Below are 14870 nucleotides of genomic sequence, written 5' to 3' on the forward strand. Positions count from 1 at the left end.
TTGCTTTATTTTTTTTGCAGCCTTAAAATAGTAGAAAAATGTGTCTGTTAGTTTTAAGATAACAGAAAGTGTGCGTTTGTTATCCTTTTTAAAAGCATATAAGGTGAATAATTCTGCTTAAAAGGAAAAGTCTCCCCTAAATTATCTCCTACAGCTAGAATGCTAAATTTTTTTAAATTTATTTAGAGTTCTAGCTGTAGCTACTAACCTAACCCTAAAATCTCCATGTATTTTTCCACAACAGTATCTTAGCAATAGCATGAATGACACTTACATTCACAACAGACTCCTTGAACTTGATGTGAAGTCTGTAATTAGAAAGTGCAATGATGGCATCTTCTGCTCGTCCCACGTACTCTGTGCTCTCACCATGAAGCTCAATGAAGGGGACCTTCAAAACGGAAGGAAAAACCTTTTAGAAATCATGTGCATGTCCTTGTATATGTCCACTCAAACAGCTCAGGCAGATGCCCAAAAAGTGGCAGCTGAGAGCGAGAATCACGGGTTAGATTTTGTCCAGATATCCTCTGTAGCCTTCCTAACTTTCTCACAATGTTTCCCTTTGCAACTGAAAATTTCTCTCCTTATTCTCAGCCCAAGGTGAATTATTCCAGAAAGTCTGAGCAAAATTCTATCAGGTCTTAAAAAAAAAAAATAGTTCTGGTATAACTTAAGACAAAGTTCTGCTTGGAAAAGTAAGCTACTTGCTACTTCTTGTATATTTGCAATCATAGCTACTTACATCAGGCCACAGAAATATTATTTTTGTTAACCCTACAAAGCCAACAGAGCTAAGAGATATATTTCATTTCTTTTTGAGCACTAGCAAATAAATCGGTTTGGTTTCAGAAATACCTATATTAAGATATTCCAAAACTTACTGTGTAAGCATCTTGATCTAACAGCAATCCAATTTAGTGCCCAAGGTCCTTTATACAGAGAGCTGGGAGAGGTATGTGATTCTGAAGATGATTTTAAAAAAGGTAGTCAATAGGAAGCACTAATTTCTGGGGTGTGCTTGCATGCCTGTCCCCTGTAATGAGTTTGGGCACCTTACTCAGGCTGAGAATTAAGCACTTGTATTTATTTGCAATTTCGTATACCTCCTACTGTTCCTGGAAGCTGTCACTGTAGTGGTACCTTTTCCCACTAGTTTTGCAATTACAGCACCAGTAAGTAGGAGACAAAGGTTCTAGGTCAGTGGTTCTCAACCTTCTTAGACTCAAGGCAACCCTACCTAACTTTTGTGAATTGAGGCAGAAAGCAGGGTAGAAATGCACCTTACAGACTAACTAAATTAGAGATGTATACACTTTCGTAAGCCAAAGCTCACTTCACTAGATGCTGTGAAAGGACATGCACAGAACAGTCTAACAAACAGAAAGAGTGATTTTAATACAAAAGACAGGGAAGGGAAGGAGGGAAAAAAGTGCTGGGAGAGGCAAACAAAGTAATAAACCCATAAAGATAAAGTAGTCACACAAAAGCTTATACAAGGTATTAGCATGCCTTGTTACTCAGGTAATGGGCTAAGACTCGATAGTCCCTATTAAGGCGTCCAGTTTATGGCTGATTTCTTGTTTTGCAATTTCACATTCACGTCAGTTTTTAAAGTTCCACAGTTTTAAGAGGACAGCTATGAAATGTCCAGGAAGGTTTAAGTGTTCTGCCACAGGCTCTCGTGTGTTTTTGGACTTGATGCAAGATCAGTGTCCCCTCATTCTTTCACATTAATATACAGAGGGACATTGTAAGCTGGTGATGGCATATATGACATCAGTAGGGGAGGAAGTGAACAAAACTTGGATCTGTGTTATGTGATCTAGTGGCAACATGGTATAAACTGATGAGGGGACACAGCTTGCATCCGAGTCCATTGCAAGGGCTACTGCCTCAGTAAGAATAGGATTTAGGTAGCCTGTTGCCTGAGAGATACTATTTGAGGTTCGGGACCTGTCCGTTAACCAAGACAGGTTTGTCCCCCATGTCAACCCAAGAGTCATCATTTTCCAGGAGGGGGTAGAGGACAAACCTGTCCATAATATACAGGGGAGCCACAAAGGTCCTTCAGTTCCTTCATTAAAATAGCATCTAGGTCATATAGAACCCCCAAAAGCAAAGCAGGATAGCAGGCCATGGAATACATGTGGAAAGCACAAAGGCACTGTCCCATACTTAACCTTTATTTATCAGGAGATTATCCACATGTATACTACTCATGACTCACAACCAAAGATCTCATGACCTGCTGGTGGGTGCTGGGAGTCTAGTGAAACAACTATTAAAAAACAGCTCTGCAAAAGCAAGTGCTGGATCTGAAGCAGACTGCCGAAGAATAGTAGTACTTGATGAAAGTGTCAAGTAAACTCAAATAGTTCTTCCATAAATTTTGGAAAATGCAGAGGCTGCTTGAGCTGAAAGACTGATTCCTGATCTACGTAGAGGAACACAAATGAAATGACGTATAGCTAGTTCTAATACAGGTTGAAAATAATTGAGATAGCCTTTATCCATACAACGCTTGATCTTTCAACTTGTCAGAAAAGGCAGAAAACGTGAAAATTCCTGAATTATCTCCTTTTGTTCAAAGAAGAGGAAAGAGACTTGGCAACACCTAATGTATGAAGTGTTACCTTCTTGCCTAATATGAAGGTAGGGAAAGAAAACTGGCAAGTAGTGACTCCTTTTAGATGAATACTTTAGACATTAAGCAAAAACTCTGGGTGAGGTATTAATGTTGTCCTGCCTTTACTGAATACTGTACATGGTGGTCCTATGCAGGATTTCCGTCTCCTATTTTTCTAGGTAAAGATATAGCCAAAAAGAGGCAGCCTTCAGGCAGATAGTAGAAGGAACAGGTTGCTAAAGGAATGGTTATAAGCACCGCAGAGAACAGTGCCTCTTGGGTCAGGTGGGTCTCTATTCCCTGCACAGCTGTCCCACTTTGCTACTCTGGCTTCCTTACTGTCCTATTGCTGGACGACTAACCGTATGGATTCTCAGCCGATCGATCTCTGACTGCTCACTCCCCTGCGGCAGAGGTTCCCAACCCTCAGGCCACGATCCAGTATTGGGCTGTGAAGGGTTGGCTGCTGGACAGGAAATCGAGAAATGACCGGCATACTGCGGACCAGCAGCCAACCCGCAGCATGCTGGTCACTTCCAGTTTGCAGTATGCTGGTCTGCAGTTTGCCAGTCCGCAGTCACTTCCGGTCCACGGTCTAAAAAAGGTTGGGAACAACTGCCTTGGAGCCAGAATATACTGAGCAATTTTCTTCCCTTCCCTGACTCCCGCTACAGATTTCCCTGCTCTGGCTTCCCCCTTAGAGTAATGAGAGCCCTGGCTCCCTGTTACAGTGCTAAAAAAGTGTCAGAACTAGAAGCTACTGGGAAAGTACTACATGCTTAAGGACAAGGTACTTCAGTACTGGGAGCCTGGAATCTGATGCATCAGTACCAGTTAGAAGGTAGATAACTTAAGTGGCACCAAAATGGTTCTGTGACCCTTCAGTACTGAGTCATCAAGGGGGCCCAATACAGACTCAGAACTGCCTCCTAATTTAAATTTATTTGGTGCTGAGCCAAAGTCTGAATCACCATCCCACTGGGAGAGATGTTTCTTCCTTCCCCTCTTTGAACACTTGAATGGCATGTGCACAGCTGCAAAATTTGTGATTTGGCTCTGGTCACCCAAATATGCCTATTGAGCACGTAAGTTTGAATCCGCATTTCCTACTTTTTAGCAAAGTGCTGTAACCACCAGGTTGCAAACTAGTGTCACCAGTCACTACTGAGGTATGTTCAATAGGCACATGCACATCTGTACACCCATAAATGAAACAAAAATTGTACCCCAGTGCCAAAAACTGCAATTATCCCACTGCACCCATGTTATTTAGGTACACAGGGAAGGGCATCTATACACGAGCAGCAAGTCAGAACAGACTCAATTAATCAAGTCTGCTGAAGAGTGGTAATTACCACACTCCAGCAGCCTCCTGAAACTTGTGCATCAGCATCCTCATAATTAAAAATGGTGGCAGAGGCGCTTTATCTTAAACTCATTTGACAAGCTTTAGAGCATCCCCGCTACCATTTTTAAGCATGGGGATGCGGATACATGAGACACTCCAGGTAATTCGAGCGGCTCTCAGAGCTGCTCTAATTAAAGTTCTCTGTCTCCCCCACCCATGAAGCATGTGTATAAACAACCAAAAAAGGGAAACAGGGTTTAGCCCTAACTGTTCTTGAACCCACAATTATCCTGCAGTAAGTGAAAGCTAAAGTGTGGCAGTTTATGCCTGAAAGAAACAGAACGAAATTGCCCCACTTTTGTTTTAATTTACCACAGGGAAATTGCAGGCACCTGAACAGTTATTACATGTCAGCTCTTCTGTTGTAATCTGTACCTACTGTTAAACCTTTTCAATTTAACCATTTTTCCATAACCTAAGAGGAAAAGTTTGAGGCAAATTCTCACAGCTTTTTGTGCCCTTTTGAAAGAGCAACAGTATAAAGAATACTTGAATAGCACATGATCTTCACTACAGCAGAAGTACTTAGACTGTCTGCCATGAAAGGAAAGAACTGCCTCCAATTTAAATCCAAGACTTCAAACTCACCATGTCCAAGGAGTTCCAGTGCCTTCTGGATTCCAAATGTTTTCCTTTCTACCTTTTTCTCTCCCTCCTTCCCTACCTTTTTCTTTGTTAATGGGTCTATTAGCTATATACATCTAACCACACTAACTAGAATTAGGACACTAACTCAAGAGAAAACAAATCACATAGTACAGAAAGATGCTGACACCACTAATGGATGATAAGAAGGAAATGAAGTGTGTTTGCAGCCAGCCTAGCCTTTATCTCTTCAGTTCTGGAGATCACACAGGGCACAGGCCCACGCCCAACAGACACTGCTGTCCAACAAGGTTTGATCATGTGTGTAGGGGTGCTCGTGCGCCCGAAATGAAATACATGCAAATAGGAACTAGTAATTAAAAACAGCTAAACCCAAACTATCAAGATTTGACAGAAGTCAGTGAATTATGGGCAGTAAGCATAAGGCAATTTACAAATATCTAACTGCAAGACAGCAAACTCCTCAAAACCACCAAAAAACCCTACTGTATTATTACTAAGAAGCTGAAATATCACACTTGTAAAAACATCTACAAATTCTGCAAGTTGAGAGCTTCTTTCAGTTCTTCAACTGCTAAATTTTCATTTGCAATGTTGAGTTTCTATGTTTACCTAATCTGGACTTTGAACTGCCTCCTTATTTATATCAATTTATAAACATGAAAACGTGTGCTGCTACTCTTTTACCTGGTACTGGGGAAAATTACACCTACAAATTTATCACCAACAAAAAGTTGCACTGGTTTAACTAAAGATGTCACAAATCTGACTGAGGTTAAGTTAGAAACCCCAGTTTATATGAATTAGAAATAGACCAAGTTAAACTCAAATAAACAACTTTTCAACTGGAGCAGATGTGTCTACCTAGAGCAGGGGTGGTCAAAATGCAACCTGGGGGCCGGTTGCGGCCTGCCAGGCCATCCTATCTGGCCTGCGGAACCTCTAAAAAACTTAGAAAATTAATATTAATCTGCCCTGGGCTGCCGGTCATGTGGCCCTCAATGGCTTGCAAAAACTCAGTAAGTGGCCCTCTCCCCAAAATAATTGCCCGCCCCGACCTATAGTTTGATACCAGTTTAATTGATCATGTTAAAAAGTCAGTTGCAGAAAATTGCTTTGACATTGAAATAATTTTGAAATTAAAAAAAAAAAAAAGTTTTATACCTTGCAAGACAAGCACCAAAAAATAATTTTAGATTTTTCACTTAGGTAGTGCTAATTAAGGAACAAAATATTTGCTACATTTGGGTGGAGGAGGGGAAATCAAAAATTTCTACAGGATTGAAAAGTCACATGAGTATGCTAAGTAAGTTTCCCCTGTGATTTCCAGATAGTCAAAGGTATAGTTTCTAGGGTCGGAAAGGACCTGAGCAGATCATCTAGTCCTATAGTATCCTATAGGATTGCTTCAAAAGGAAGTTTTTATTTTCTCAAACCATTATCTCCGCTATCAGTGCACAGAATTTCCAATTAAACTTCCGTATCAGAGTTGGAATCATACAACTGATTTACTGTGGGCGCATCTGCACGAGATGCTTTACTGCATGCTATATTAATCTAATACACAGTAAAGTGTCCCTGTCTACACAAGCGCAACAATTATTGTGTAGTTGATTAGTCTAATGCACCATGTAGATACAGGTACTAGAAATCAGCACATTAAACTAATGCACTGAAGTACACATGAAGACTGACTGGGAACAAACTGCTTTTGGTCAGCCTTGGCAGCAGGGGGCAGAGACAGCTCTCTTGGCTCTGTGTGATGCTGCCTGCCAACCATGTGGAGACTGGGACCAGCCCCTATGCCCCTGCAAGCCAGAGGTTAGCAACCGGGGAGCCTGGAGCTCCCCCTAGCTGCTGCATGGGGGCAGAGCAGGGCAGGAACAGCTCTAGACTGACCTGCTCCCATTGGGAGCAAATTCGCTCCTGACAGATGCATGTTCAGATGCGTAGGGGGTGCAATTTAATGCGCCTCAATTTTCAGTGCAGAAAACTCAGGTCTATTAACTGCACATTGTAGATGCACCCTTTATGTTGTAACTTTAATCAGGCAAAGAATGGTCCAGTCATTACCTGCAGGTTCTCATCCTCACGGATCAGCTGTTTTCTGGGAAAGATTTGATTAGCCTGGATGCATTCAAGGCTGTGCTGTGTTTCTTCATCCTAAGAAACAAAACCCTACAATTAATTTCAACATTGTTATTCATCCACAGAAGAAGTCTTTGTTGACTTTTTGAAGATAAGTTTCCAGTGACCAATGAAGGCTTGAGCATGATGAATTATTACAAGAATGTAGTTACAAATGGATAACTGAAATTATGTAATAACTGCTTTTTTACATACTTAGCAGAAAAGAATTCTTAAATAGAGATTGTGGATCTCCTTTTTTGTTAATTGCTAAAAGATGAAGAAAAGTATATCCTTTTAATTTTAAATGAAAACATTAGGAATTGAACTCAATCTTGATGCTGGGGGCTGGGGTGGTGCAGGTGCTACAGCATATAGTTGACAGCTCAGAGGTTGCAAGTTTGAGCCCATAGCAGAAGTGCTCATGGTGGAGCCTGTCAGATTCATTGAATCTGTGAATTCTGCTAAATAACTTGTCACAAGGACACAAACAAGAAAAATAAGTTTTGGTGCTGAACAAATCTGTATTACTCTTCCATAATCCTGTAGTGTGTTATAAAACAGTATTAAAAATTAATTTCAATTACTTCTGCAACAGATCTCTTATAAAAATGCCTTGTAGAATACTTGACTAATTCATCTCAATTTGGATGGAAGAATAATGCCTTAAATTCTATGCCATCCTAATGTCAGAGGACAAGAATGGAATTATGCAGAATATTATCAGAAAATTAAAATACAAATCAGTCAAAGATACATATAAAGTTAGGTACAACCATCCTTTCAGGTCAGCTGGCAGTCTGAAGAGAGGTATCTATCAGGTAATGAGAAGAGAATCTTAATATTACATTCTTTGAACAAGTCAGATAATTGTTTCTAGTGGAAAAACACTTGTTTACACAAATAACCTGATTACACTGTGTTTACTGGTTTTATTAGCACTGCTGCCAGTGCCTGAAGCAGACCACCAAGATGACAGTCAGGCCACCATCCAACAGGGACCTGAAAGGCAAGTTTGGGTGAGACAGTGGGCACTTCGTCTTGCTGTGCAGCCAAGCCTGCAACACCACAGAGTGCTTCTGGAAGTATATCAGCTGCTACTAGACATGATTTTAAGGGCAGCAGGAGCTGGGGGTCTTGCTGCTCCTAGCCTTAACTGTCAGACAGACCAGTCACCTGTTGCATCACAACCTGCCTGGAAAGGTTCCTGAAGGATGCCATGCAGGCCAAGTACATCAGTAACCTGAAGATGGAAACTGACCAGGGCCAAGTCTTTGAGGACACTTTGAAGTGGGACCCCAACAACCACTCTATGCTTCTCAGGAACTTTATGCACTTCACAGACTGGTATTTTATTCATCAGGCCCATCTCAACTATCTCTCACTCAAATGGCACCATTCGCTATGGCCACTCAGAGAAGAGGTGCCAGAGTCCCAGCTATGAGAGTGAGATCCCTGCCGTATGTCCAATGCGGCTGCAAGCTCTATGCGAGGGTGGCAAATGCATCACAATGCCATACAGGACCAACTGGTGAAGGCCATCACAGCACAGATCAGGAGGCTAGCCGTGAACCATGCTGTCCCAGGCTGAGACAATTAGCAGTACCAAAACATTATTGTAACAGATGAGGATAACAAAAGGATCCTGATAATTGACACAACACGGGCCAGTATGAAGATACCCAACCAGGACCACCCACCAGAAGCAACAGAAAGGAGATGGACTGAACACCCCACATACCCCATAGACCTACAAAGACCATTAATGCCTTTGAATATTACCAACCCCAGCAATTGTACACTGCATGCTAAAACCATTGTGTAAGACTATCTTATCACCCTACAATTCTGTATCAGTCTGGTTGCCATGCACAGCATCTTGCCTCTCTTCCTGTCACAGCATGGCATGGGAGCTACTTAACCCCTTTACCCTGGGGGGAACATAGGCTAACTACATGTTTTAGATTATGTCAACTATGCTTAGTTGGTACATTCCAACTATGTACTCATGTAGGTACCAGAGATGTGGGTTTTCAGGAAAAAATTGAATTGGAAAAATTTCCAATGCCCTAAATAGAGCATGATCTGATTTAGCATGTTTCTTTGACTTATATTTAGTAAACATAACTAAAAAGTTACCCCATGTTAATTTTATGACCCAACAACCACAAGTATTAGAACTGAAATTTGTTTATGAAAAAAGTTAAATGCAGCACACTTAATGTGGTTTAAATGTTATACTCAAACAAATTCAAAGCTTTATGTGGAAAGAAATTATTTTTATTGGAATACTTGTAAAAATGTAAAGACAATACACAATAGCATGCATTCCCCTTATGTTGTTTGTTTAAAGTTAAGAAAAAAACCCCAAAAGGCACAGAAAACTGTTGACACACTAATGTTAGCACACCCAAAGAACTGTGCATGATATGCTGCAGTTGTCCACTTATCTTCAACAGAGTTTAACTCTTTCCACTGAGGTCACTGTGGCACCTCCAGTTTCACTGTCACTATCTGTAGAAGCACTTGCACTACTCATTAGTTCCATTACAGAATCAGACTGAGGCAAACCTGATCCAGAACTACTTGAACCACATTCTCTTTCAGGAAAGGATGGTTTTACCAATGAGTTTATGGGCAAGGGCAACTTATCATTACACTGCAACTTCTCCACTAATGGTGCTTCTGACTGATCCAGAAGCAAGAGATTTTGAGAAATAGAAACAAGCTTAGCGGTGTGTTCATTTGTTAGTCTATTCATCTTTTTTGTCTCGACTGAGCTGAAAGCCTTCCAGTTCCGTTCACAAGAAGCTGCTCTTGGTGGCATGCTTAGGATCCTTAGAGCAATCCTGGACAACAGTTGGGTGTTACAGTATCCCTTCTACCACGTGAGAGGAGACATTCTCTGCTGCCCACCAAATGATGTCTTTGCTCCTAAGTTTTTCTTTTGCACAGTACTTGGCAATGTCTGTCATCAAGGCTATTTCATCAATGTTGGGGACACTCTTAGCTACTTCCATAATTGTATCGAGAACAGTAGATAATTCATCTTCTGATAAATGTTGTCCTCTTTGTTGAGGAACCAAAAGGTTTGCTGCCAGATAAACTGGATGAGAGCAAAACTCAGATCTCTTAGTAAAGATTTGTTTTACTACTACTACTTTTTTTGGATAGAGGTGAAGAAGGCAGAAGCTAAATTAAATTTTCATTCAGTTGCCTGAATATCTCTGGAATATTTGAAAGGCTTGGTGTAATCTCCTTCAAGTTTCTTGATTGCCATTGAAACCGGTAGTAGCAAATTGAATGCTCCTTGAACTTGAATCCAGAACACGTTGTTGAGAACCTGCTTCTGAATGTTCACAGGAATAATCTGGGATACTGTCATCTATTGAAGCACACTGCAAAAAGTTTTCTGTGTGCAGCAAACTATGTAAACATTTTGTAGCTGAGCCCCATCTAGTTTCCCCTGGCAATAAAAGTGCACTTTCCCTCCCCTGCTTCTCTTTCTACAATTTCTTCGAAGTCTGATTAGCAGCATGATGATTGTTGAATACCTTCACAATCGCTCTGCAGTTTGCCGATATTGTCTTCATTGTATCCATACTTGCTATGTCCATTGCCAGAAGATTCACCACATGAGCAAGACAGCCAAATACTATTAAATGAGGATACTTTGCCTTTACTATTTGCCATGCAGGTTTCACGTTACTTGCATTATTATTATTACAAGGGCTTCTACTCTGAAGGGACCTGCACTTTCAATCTCGTCGTTCAGTAATTTGGCTACGTATTCACCTGGATGATGAGAAGAATTTGGTAGCAATTGCTTTCAGGAATATTGGTTCACGTGTTGCTTTCCTTGTATATCAGTCCATCCATCTGACATCAGTCAGTGATTCTGCTTGACCAATCCTTTGAATAACCATTGTTTGAGCTCTGTCATACTCTGTATTTAAAAGAGAATGTGATAAGTGATAACATGAGGCTAACTTATATGATGGGCGAGTTAGTTTGTAATGTTCCTTCCAGTACTGATTTTCAGTTATGGAAAGAGGTGTACCGCTTGCAAATATAGCTCAAGGTAACGTCTCATCTGCTTCTTCTTGATCTTCTTTTGATATTTTGTCCACAAAGCTCGATAAAAAGATTGACCGTCTTGAACAGCAGCTCATGGTGGATCACATATCAGGTGACAGTGATCTTGAAAGCGAGGGTCCTGCTTCTTCTTCCCCCAGACCTGGCAGCTCTACATTTTCATTGTCCATTTTTTGCATATCTGCTATTTCACTTGAGCTACCAAGTTCCTGCAACAAAAGGGGGAAAAGATTTTTATTTTAGCCTATTCTAGTCTGACCTTATCCAGTGCAAGGATGGATAGAAGGATGCTTCCCCCCCCAGCCAGAAAGAACACTGATGCTCAACTTGCTGCTCAGTTGCCCTGGGACTGCAGAGCCAAATGGAAGTATAGTCTGGCCTCTGCCATTGACTAGAGGACTAAGCTCACTCTGCTGGGTTGAAATAGTTAACTATTTATCTATTATGCAATTTAAAAATATATATTGCTAAGCCTAAGCCATTTTGGGTGCTTAGTGTAAACAGAAAAGCAGGATACAAATATTTTAAATAAATAAACCGAAAACCAAACAATAGTCCAGCTGGATTTACAGCTTGTAAAATTATAATGTTTTAAAGCAATATAGACGCTAATCCATAGTGTGTGTTGTTTAACATATTAATTTGTTTACTTACATAGGATTTCTGAAGTAGACTTTTCTCAGATGATGTTGTTCCAACATTTGGTTGTATTAGTTTTCTGTATATGGCTTGTACTCTTTCAGGACACTTTCTACATGTTATTAAATGTTTCTTCATTCTTGCTGCATTGTTAGCATACTCCTGGCTGCAATGTTTACACCTACCAACTTTCTTCCTTCCTTCAGTGGCTTGAACTTCACTAGAACGATGATGCCACACACTAGGGTTTTTTTCTTGGTTTTTTTTTTTTTTTCCCAGATTAGGCATTACTACGACTACTTCAAAGGAAAAGCACTAGGACACTAACAGATTGTATGTAAACACTCCCAACTCTGCCAACTCAGGAAAAGAAATGAGACACTGCTCTGTGTTTGCTGAACTGAAAGTGAAACAAAAATTAATTATAGCTTTAGGTTTGGTTTTGCTTTCACTTGCAGTCTAAGATGAAATAAGAATTTTAGCTTTGGTTTTGATTTGACCTGCACAGCCAATTAGGTGAATTCATAACTTGAATTTTTATTTGGATTATTATCCGAGCGTTACCCTCCTGTTTACAAAACAATAAAACATATATTTACTCTCTCTCACATTTCCTCGGGATAATCACCTGAAAAACATTATTTACAACATCAAAACTGCCAAGATTGCCTAATATTGTATTGGCATCCATTCATGGTTGCTAATGAATTTTATGAAACAATGAATTTTTAGAAATGGAAAATTTCTCATGAAAAAATAAAGCAATGGAAAATTTTCAGCCCCACATCTTTGGTAGCTAGAATGCATAGGGTCCTGTATTCCCTTGCAACTCTACAAAGCCACGTAAACAGCCACAAATTTTAACGTTTTTAACAAAGTTTTAAATCTGTTCTTAAAAAACAAGTTGAAAGATGTACAAGTTTCCCTCAATTTATTGCAGATTCTGTATGTACCAATTCACTCCTATGCAATGAGCATTTTTAGACCCATAATTCATTATATGGAAGGTAAATTCACTCTTATGCAAATCGGCATAGCCCCACCCTGCACCCAAACAAGTAAGTCTGTGGAGGGAGGGGAAAGGGCCTTGGGGCCTGGACCCCACTCACCTCAGCCCCTGCTGCAGCAGCCCAGGGTGCCAGCTGTGGAGAGAACGGTCAGTGGGTGCGGTGGGGGGTGGGGGGGCACTTCTTGCTGCTCTGCACGCCCTGCGAGGGCTGGGGGACTGTGTCAGGCTCTTCCCAGGGGGCGCGTACCCTCGGACCTGTGTGGGATGACAGCAGGCTGCTGCTGGAGGCTGGGACCAGTGGCAGCACCAGGCTGTTGCTAATGCTTGGTGCAGCCACCCCGCACCCACTGACAGTTCCCTCCACAGCTGGCGCCAGTTGCTCCTAGGGCTGCTACAGGCTAGAGTGAGTGCGGACAAGCTGCCCAGGTCTCTGCTTGTTCCCACTCATCCCAACCCACGCTGCAGCAGCCCCAGGAGCAGCTAACACCAGCTGCTTGCACCAGGGCACAGTGCAACCCAGAAGCTGGGCTGAGTAGGGACAGGTGGAGCCCAGGCGCTGGAGGACAGGCAGAAAACGGTGCAGCCCAGTGACTGGAGGCAGCTGGCGCCAGCCACCCCCAGGGCCACTGCAGCAGGGGCCAAGGTGAGTGCTGCTCTGTTCCCTCTGCTTTGCTCTCTTGTGCAGGGCCAGGAGTGGCACTCCTCCCTCTACCCCTTCCCTAGTCCCAGCTTCACTCCCTTTCTCACCACCATGTGAACCTATCCCTATCTGTTACATTATAAAATGGGTTCGCTTTATGCGAATTCAATTTATGAGCCATTCTCCGGAAATGCATTTACTGCACAAATCGAGGGAAACCTGTAGTAGCAAAAGGACTACTGCCACAAACAGGGCTCAATCTTACAGTGTAGACAAGTCTTAAATCATATTTTAATTAAGTCTTCTAGAGGGACACATTTCAGCCCCTTTTGTTCCTGGTTGCTATTGCTGGCATTCTCCAGGCAATGTTTCTACAGTGCCTAACCACTCAAAAAATAAAGTTACAGTACAGTATTAGTAGCCATAGGTATAGCAAGTGGAAGAGAAAGTAGAATTTTCCTGGTTCTTCCCCATGTCACACAATTGTTGCAGATAAAATTAATCTGAATACTGTGCAGAGCTCTAGAAATATTTCCCATCATCCCCCAAGAAAAATGTGTTGTGGATACCCTAATTACAAACATAAACATCCAACTAAAAATTTACATACGTGAAGCAGGGAACCTCCCATCTTCTCCTCTCATTTGGGTTGCATCAAACCAATATTAAAAAACATTCAAAGAACATATTTCAGCGAAGTTCATCCCTCTCCACTGTGACCTTGCCAAACCAAAATGGCACTCTTTTACAGCATTCTCATTAGTAAATCCCAAAAGGATCTTGCAAAGGAAAGCAGTCATCACTAACTCCAGTTCCCCCCCAAATGCCAGGTATGTGGCATCTTAGAGACTTAACTGGTTTAGAGAACCGTAAGTTTTTTCTGTGCAACAGCCTGCTTCGTTGGCTACGAAAGCTTATGCCACTCTCAACCAGTTAGCCTCTAAAACACCACCCCACTGTCTTCTGCCTGACTTCAGGCTAACATAGCTAACCAATTCTGTTAATCCCAAAGATAAATTCTACTATATTTTTTATACGTCTAGATTGCACTCATAGCCACAAAACTGCAATGCTGGCCATAGTTTGGATTCTATGTACACTTGCATAACTACATTCACCCTGTGACTGCCTTCGGAACACACTCAGAAGGCTGTGCAGTGGCACTGGCTATGTAGGTTTCAGGACAGAGCAGAGATGCCCAGACCCATGCATAACACCAGGTAAGTCCCGAAACTATTGTAATGGACAAAACACAAGAGGGAAGAGATTTTACCCACTTTTCAGCCCTAAAAACTTGTAGTTAAAGCACTTGCCGAGGAAGCAAAAGTTCCAGGCTCTAGGCCTCCCTTTGCCAAGAAGTGGGAAATGAAGTTTTAATCTTCCTATGGGTAAAGTGTTTGTACTAGAAGGCCATGAGCTAGTCATTGCCTACATCTTCCTCTTGCTCGCATCCTGAAAAGGGACAACTAGGCAGCCAGGAGGGGAACATGCATGTCGCCATGAAGGGGACAGCAAGCTGGAGAGAGAGAGAGAGGTTCAGTGAGAGGAAATGCTTCCCTGGCGAAAAGGGGTTTCTGGCTCCAGGTCCTGGGGGTTTTCCTGCATCTCATATTTAATATTCATTGGAAGGGAAAAAAGTGAGATATTATCTGCTTACTTGGCAGTACAAGAACACAAGCAGAGCAGTGTCCAGAGCAGTTCCCCACTTACTGAGCCCCAA

At 41.7% G+C, this 14870-nt stretch overlaps 1 protein-coding gene across 5 annotated transcripts in view; it reads right to left on the reverse strand.

Annotated features, from left to right (window-relative positions):
* Positions 1-14870, reverse strand: part of MTMR3 (myotubularin related protein 3) — a 188146-nt gene that overhangs the window by 93792 nt on the left and 79484 nt on the right. For all 5 annotated transcript variants that reach the window (XM_019539286.1, XM_019539285.1, XM_019539284.1 and 2 more), the window contains exons 4-5: positions 6714-6803; positions 275-391 (exon numbers count right to left, since the gene is read on the reverse strand). In XM_019539286.1, the coding sequence (XP_019394831.1) occupies positions 275-391; positions 6714-6803 (207 nt within the window). The remainder of the gene's footprint in view (positions 1-274; positions 392-6713; positions 6804-14870) is intronic.

The sequence above is a fragment of the Crocodylus porosus genome, unplaced genomic scaffold (genome assembly GCF_001723895.1).
Source record: "Crocodylus porosus isolate Cpor-Errol unplaced genomic scaffold, CroPor_comp1, whole genome shotgun sequence".
NCBI lineage: Eukaryota > Metazoa > Chordata > Crocodylia > Crocodylidae > Crocodylus > Crocodylus porosus.